General features: G+C 41.8%; 1 protein-coding gene across 1 annotated transcript; it reads left to right on the plus strand.

The window, feature by feature from the left end:
- The first annotated feature begins 4,219 nt into the window (after nt 1–4,219).
- On the plus strand, nt 4,220–6,279 carry LOC114571645 (uncharacterized). Its single transcript, XM_028602693.1, has 6 exons — nt 4,220–4,259; nt 4,494–4,882; nt 4,974–5,243; nt 5,335–5,487; nt 5,624–5,704; nt 5,958–6,279. The coding sequence occupies exons 2-6, from the start codon at nt 4,542–4,544 to the stop codon at nt 6,232–6,234; spliced, it is 1,122 nt and encodes a 373-aa protein (XP_028458494.1). The 5' UTR covers nt 4,220–4,259; nt 4,494–4,541; the 3' UTR covers nt 6,235–6,279.
- The last annotated feature ends 1,046 nt before the right edge of the window (nt 6,280–7,325 follow it).

Here is a 7,325-nt window from a genome sequence, read left to right on the forward strand (position 1 = left end):
ATATAATACATTTTTTTCAAAGATTCCATTATGTTGTTTTGTTTTTGTATTGTTTAAGTGTTTATTAAATAATATATGCATACATAAAGCATGTATTCTGTTCTAGGTTTGTAGTTTAACAGTTTTATTGCAATTTATTTTCTTAAATTGTACTGTAATGTGTTAGAATTAATCTGGCATATGGGTTAATTTTGCCCAGCATTCGGGTACACTATATAACCAATATGTAGTTGAATCAACCCAGAATTGTAATTAATTTGACCCAGCATTTGGGTACACTATATAACAAATATGTAGTTGAATCAACCCAGAATTATAATTAATTTGATATGTTATCCCGGAGGACTCCGGAGGCAGTTGCAGGGTACCGAAGGGCCCGAAGGGCTGCAGCCTCTGCCGTGAAAGAGGCAAAGCAGCGGGTGTGGGAGAAGTTTGGAGAAGACATGGAGAAGGACTTTCGGTCGGCACCAAAGTGCTTCTGGAAAACTGTTTGCCACCTCAGGAGGGGGAAGCGGGGAACCATCCAAGCTGTGTACAGTAAGGATGGGACACTGTTGACCTCAACTGAGGAGGTAATAGGGCGGTGGAAGGAGCACTTTGAGGAACTCCTGAATCCGACTAATACGCCCCCTATGTTAGAGGCAGAGCTGGAGGATGACGGGGAATTGTCGTTGATTTCCCAGGCGGAAGTCACTGATGTAGTCAAACAACTCCACAGTGGCAAAGCCCTGGGGATTGATGAGATCCGTCCAGAAATGCTCAAGGCTCTGGGTGTGGAGGGGCTGTCCTGGTTGACACGCCTCTTCAACATTGCGTGGAAGTCTGGGACGGTGCCAAAGGAGTGGCAGACTGGGGTGGTGGTTCCCCTTTTTAAAAAGGGGGACCAGAGGGTGTGTGCCAATTACAGGGGTATCACACTTCTCAGCCTCCCTGGTAAAGTCTACTCCAAGGTGCTGGAAAGGATGGTTCGGCCGATAGTCGAACCTCGGGTTGAGGAGGAACAATGCGGATTCTGTCCTGGTCGTGGAACAACGGACCAGCTCTTCACTCTCACAAGGATCCTGGAGGGAGCCTGGGAGTATGCCCAACCGGTCTACATGTGTTTTGTGGATTTGGAGAAGGCGTATGACCAGGTCCCCCAGGAGATACTGTGGGAGGTGCTGCGGGAGTATGGGGTGAGGGGGTCTCTACTCAGGGCCATCCAATCTCTGTACGACCAAAGTGAAAGCTGTGTCCGGGTTCTCGGCAGTAAGTCGGACTCGTTTCAGGTGAGGGTTGGCCTCCGCCAGGGCTGCGCTTTGTCACCAATCCTGTTTGTAATATTTATGGACAGGATATCGAGGCGTAGTCGGGGTGGGGAGGGGTTGCAGTTTGGTGGGCTGGGGATCTCATCGCTGCTCTTTGCAGATGATGTGGTCCTGATGGCATCATCGGCCTGTGACCTTCAGCACTCACTGGATCGGTTCGCAACCGAGTGTGAAGCGGTTGGGATGAGGATCAGCACCTCTAAATCGGAGGCCATGGTTCTCAGCAGGAAACCGATGGAATGCATTCTCCAGGTAGGGAATGAGTCCTTACCCCAAGTGAAGGAGTTCAAGTACCTTGGGGTTTTGTTCGCGAGTGAGGGGACAATGGAGCAGGAGATTGGTCAGAGAATCGGCGCAGCGAGTGCGGTATTACATTCAATCTATCGCACCCTTGTGACGAAAAGAGAGCTGAGCCAGAAGGCAAAGCTCTCGATCTACCGGTCAGTTTTCGTTTCTACCCTCAGCTATGGTCATGAAGGCTGGGTCATGACCGAAAGAACGAGATCCAGGGTACAAGCGGCTGAAATGGGTTTCCTCAGGAGGGTGGCTGGCATCTCCCTTAGAGATAGGGTGAGAAGCTCAGTCATCCGTGAGGAGCTCTCGGAGAGCCGCTGCTCCTTTGCGTCGAAAGGAGCCAGTTGAGGTGGTTCGGGCATCTGGTAAGGATGCCCCCTGGGCGCCTCCCTAGGGAGGTGTTCCAGGCACGTCCAGCTGTGAGGAGGCCTCGGGGAAGACCCAGGACTAGGCGGAGGGATTATATCTCCAACCTGGCCTGGGAACGGCTCGGGATCCCCCAGTCAGAGCTGGTTAATGTTGCTCGGGAAAGGGAAGTTTGGGGTCCCCTGCTGGAGCTGCTCCCCCCGCGACCCGACACCGGATAAGCGGACGAAGATGGATGGATGGATGGATGGATTGACCCAGCATTTGGGTACACTATATAACAAATATGTAGTTGAATCAACCCAGAATTATTATTAATTTGACCCAGCATTTGGGTACACTGTATAACAAATATGTAGTTGAATCAACCCAGAATTGTAATTAATTTGACCCAGCATTTGGGTAGAATATTTAACTCATCTGTTGGGTTAAAAATGACCAACCCATCTTGCTGGGTCAAATTAACTACTGTTGGTCCGGTGCAATAGTGATCAAGCGGTTGGGTTATAAAACAACCCAAGTTGGGTACATTAACATATCTTGAAAATAAAAGCAGTTGAAAGTGAGAGGACATTTCTTTTTTTGCTGAGTTTTTATATATATATATATATATATATATATATATATATATATATATATATATATATATAGTTTCCACACGTGGTCCACAAGTATGTATATTTGTATACATATTAAGTATCCTGCTTGAAATTAGGACCCAAAAAGGCAATATATTTAAGCTTAACATATAGAAAAAAATGACAACTTTTAGTTATTAACATTTAATAAGCAGTGCTTCTCAGAGGCCAATTTATTTTATTTTATCAGCCTGACTGGGAGGTACAATTATGGTATAATTATTATAAATAATTAAGTGTTTTTGAAGAAAATCACATTTTCACGTAACAAAACAGTTCTGATGAGGTGAATTCTAGTTTAACCACTTTTAGGAGTAATTTTGTTATGTTTAGTCCAATAGCGTTTATGTTCAATGAAGACAACTTGTGTCCTGAAGGTTGTATGTAGATGTGATTTTGTGTTTGTAGTTTTTCTTCCAACTGGATATAAGGAATCAGACAAGTTTGCTAAGTTGTAAAACATATAAATGATGAAACACCTTTTATTAGTATTTTATGAGTCATAAAGTTGAAGTCATGTTGTTCCGAAGGTTCCATTGTCCATTATGACCCCATAATGGTTCTGGAATCCTACATCACAAAAGTCTACAGGAGAGAACATTTCAGGTCTGATTGTCATTCCAATATCTTCACACGTTGATTTGATGTTTACAGACACAGAGAGATTTAATCCTATTTTTACAAACTGTTTTATTTTCAACAAGTAAAATTTCTTTTAGAAAGTTAATGTTTGGAATGTAAAGCCCAACTTTTATTCTAAGGAATGTGAACAGGAGTAATTAAATTAAAGAAGATGCCATTTCATTTAAATCAGTAAGTGACATGTCTTTAAATGTGTTTTATCTATTTGATTATTCTTTGATCAAAACTGATTCATGTATTTTGTTAAGTTTTAAAGGTCAAAGTAAACATTATCCAAAAATAAAATGCTGCATTTTTAGACTTCCATAAGTGGACAGACTTTTGGAATTTAATGTATGTACACTGCCCACATGATTTAATGTAAAAGATTCCCACTTTTTTTTATCTTTATGCAAAAGGCCAGACAGCCTTTTAGAGGAAAGGAATGTGAACAGGATCTTTGGGTGAGTGTTAAATTAAAGAAGTTTGTTGCCATTTCATTTAAATCAGACTTTGCCACATGAGGTGACATGTCTATAAATGACTATGTGTTTTTTACCAATGGTTTAAAATAATTCAAATACACAGGTGATTTGATTATCCTCTTTAAAGAGATCAAAATGGCCGACTTTCCATAATGGACAGACTTATTTGCATTTAACATGTTATTTATGGGGTTTTATGTGTTGTGTTCAAGTCGACAGATGGCCATTAAACATGTATCCAAATATTCCTTTTAGTATGATATAGGTACCCCTGAGGATCCCTCAACAAAATTAAAGAGCACTACTGGAGAGTCCCAATAAGAAGACCCTGAGAGAAGGTTTTCCATAAGTGGACAGACTGAGCTAGATTCTGGAGATTACAGAAAGTAAGTGTTATATCACTGCCCTGTATTGATGATTTACTGTAGGCGTTAAGATTCTGGAGATTCAAACAACTTTTTTTATCTTTATGCAAAAGGCCAGACAGCCTTGGTCCAGAGAGGAAGAGGAGAAGAGTGGACACAACGGCAAGAAAGAAATCTTCTTGGGTGAGTGTTCACGCCAGAGCTTTTCGAAGGAAATATATGAGTGCTGTTTGTTCCAGGGCCATTAAAGAAAAATCTGTGAAGGTCAAGCAGACTTTGCCACATGAGGTGCAAGAGCAGACTCTAAAAGAAGGCTTGGAGGGCAAAGGAAAAACCCTCCTATAAAAGGAAAATAGTTTTATGTGTTGTGTTTAGTCGACAGATGGTTTAAACATGTATCCAAATATTCTCTTTTAGTATGATATAGGTGACGAAGATCCTCTCATTAAAGAGATCAGCGAAGCAATGGCCAGACTTTCCATAAGTGGACAGACTGAGCTAGCATCCAGGTCCTCCAACATATCTAATAATGGGGGGTCCACCGAAATCAAAGAGGCCAAAGGTACCGGTCGCTCCAGGGCCATTGAAGGGGAATCTGTCCAGCAGACTTTGCCATGGAGGATTCCACCTGAGGCCCAAGACAAAACCAGTACCCCTGTGAGGACTCCCCGTTCAACCAAATGCTTGAAGAGCACTACTGGAGAGTCCCGCAGAGTTAAGAAGACCCTGAGAGAAGGTTTGGAGGCCAATCCAAAACCTTTCCCTAAAAGGAGATGGGAGGATCTGGAATCGGCCGGTATCAGAAAGTAAGTGTTATATCACTGCCCTGTATTGATGATTTACTGTAGGCGTTAAGATTCTGGAGATTCAAACAACTTTTTTATATTTATGCAAAAGGCCAGACAGCCTTGGTCCAGAGAGGAAGAGGAGAAGAATGGACACAACGGCAAGAAAGAAGTCTTCCTGGGTGAGTGTTCACGCCAGAGCTTTTCGAAAGAAATATATGAGTGCTGTTTGTTCCAGGGCCATTAAAGAAAAATCTGTGAGGGTCAAGCAGACTTTGCCACGTGAGGTGCAAGAGCAGACTCTAAAAGAAGGCTTGGAGGGCAAAGAAAAACCCTCCTATAAAAGGAAATGGGAAGATTTCAAATCAGCCGGTATCAGAAGGTAAGTGTTGGATCACTTTCCCGTGCTAATGATTTACTGATGCTGTTAAGATTCTGGAGATTCAAACAACATTTTTATTTTTATGCAAAAGGCCAGACAGCCTCGGTCCAGAGAGGAAGAGGAGAAGACACGTTTGGGCAGAAGGTAACGTTGTTATGGTTGCCATGCCAAAAAAGAGAACTATAACCAGAAGGAGAAACATGAGATGCTGTGCAAAGCCTGTACAGGATGCAGAGGAATGGCGGTAAGTCCTCTAATGGCAACACACAGACCGTGGTTACAGTTTGTATTATTATTTGTTTTTATCACTGCGATTACATCTTAAATTTATATTTTACTTCTAATATTAAAGAGATTGAAACAATTTATAATCTATGCAGACACCCAGAATGCTCGGGTCACAAGGGACGTGGAGAAATGACCTGGAGAGGAGGGAGCAAGAAGGCAAAGCATGACGTGAGGTACGTCATCTTATAGGGACACAAAAACACTTAGGAATCGTTTTTTTTGCAGCAGCATGTCACATCATCTTTGGATCTGGTCTAGAATAAACTAAAAGTGTGATGGCTCTGCTATCATCAGGAAATTACAGTTTCAATGTAACATTTTTGAAGCATTACATACTTTTACGTTTTCTGTGACTGAGGGACTTGCCTTGTAAGTGTTGTTGCTTCATACTTTTTTAAATTTGTCGAATAAATTCTTGTTACACAGGTCATGCTTTGACGAAAGGGGAAACACTGGACCAAAAAACCAAAGCACCCCACTTTACCGTCTCAGACCCTTTCACCAAAGAAAGCAATATGGACCACGAGGCAGAAGAAACCCACAAAACATGCGTTACCAGGGCCGCCGTCAGTGGGCAACACCAGGTCCGATGTGCCGGCCCCGGGTCAAGGGAGGGCCCAAAGTGTCCCTTGGCAAAAAAAAAGTCCTGGGCATGAGGAAGACACATAGACCTGTGTGTCACTGTCACTTTCTAAATCAATGAAATAAATGTAATTTGTTGTCTTCCTAGCTCCTATTCATTTTTGTCTGTCCCATTTACAGTGTCTAATACCTATAACTTTTAAATATACTTCTATTTAATTTTTCTGTAATTTAAAGATGATCAGAAAATTAACCACACGCCTGTCAAACCCAATCACACAGAAGTAACAGGGGCTCTTATTGGCCGCAGCAAGTGTATCCATTCCTCCATAATATTAACTTCACTGCTTCAATAATATGTCTGAAAATTCAGAGAGAATCAGTTTGATTATAACAAATATAAGTGAAAGATACACTAGTGAACATGCATGGGCAGGGTGTGTTATTGTGGCTAAATGTGTCCTGCATACAGACCGCATTTTCTTCACATATACTGTATCTTCAATTCAATTTTATTTATAGTATCAAATTATAACAAGACAGTAACAGTTATCTCGAGACACTTTACAGATAGAGTAGGTCTAGACCACACTCTATAGTTTACAAAGCCCCAACAATTCTAGTAATTCCCCCAAGAGCAAGCATTCAGTGCGACAGTGGCGAGAAAAAACTCCCTTTTAGGAAGGAACCTCTGCAGACCCAGGCTCTTGGTCAGTGGTGTCTGACGGTGCCGGTTGGGGATGTGATGAACAGTGGCAATAACCAGTCCCTCCAGGATTTCGCGGCCTTTTTTGAGATTGGTGTGGTCCAAAATGCCTGATTTCGCGGGAGCTTTTGGAAAAAATTGCGATAAAAGTTGTGATGTATTTTGTATGTTTGTTGCAATGAAGTTGCGGGAGACAGTGAAAGTTTTTTGTATAGTTCTTTAAAAATAAAAAGGAAATATGTTTTGGGGAGAATCTTAGTAACCTTACCAAAAAGGCTCAGGATGCTGCAAATGTTGGTATAATATGAAAATGGCTGGTGGATTTAAGACAAAAAAATTATAATTTATTGAATTAATCAAATTTGAAAATATCTATCAGTGGCTTGTTGATCTTTACATTGTTAGTTAATTTCCTAACCTGGCCTGGGACCTCTTTTGGGGAGTGGGTTGTCTTTCATATTTGACAAATATACCTCTTCTAAATATTGGGGAAAATCTACGCCTAT

This window comes from Perca flavescens, chromosome 17 (assembly GCF_004354835.1).
Source record: "Perca flavescens isolate YP-PL-M2 chromosome 17, PFLA_1.0, whole genome shotgun sequence".
Lineage (NCBI taxonomy): Eukaryota > Metazoa > Chordata > Actinopteri > Perciformes > Percidae > Perca > Perca flavescens.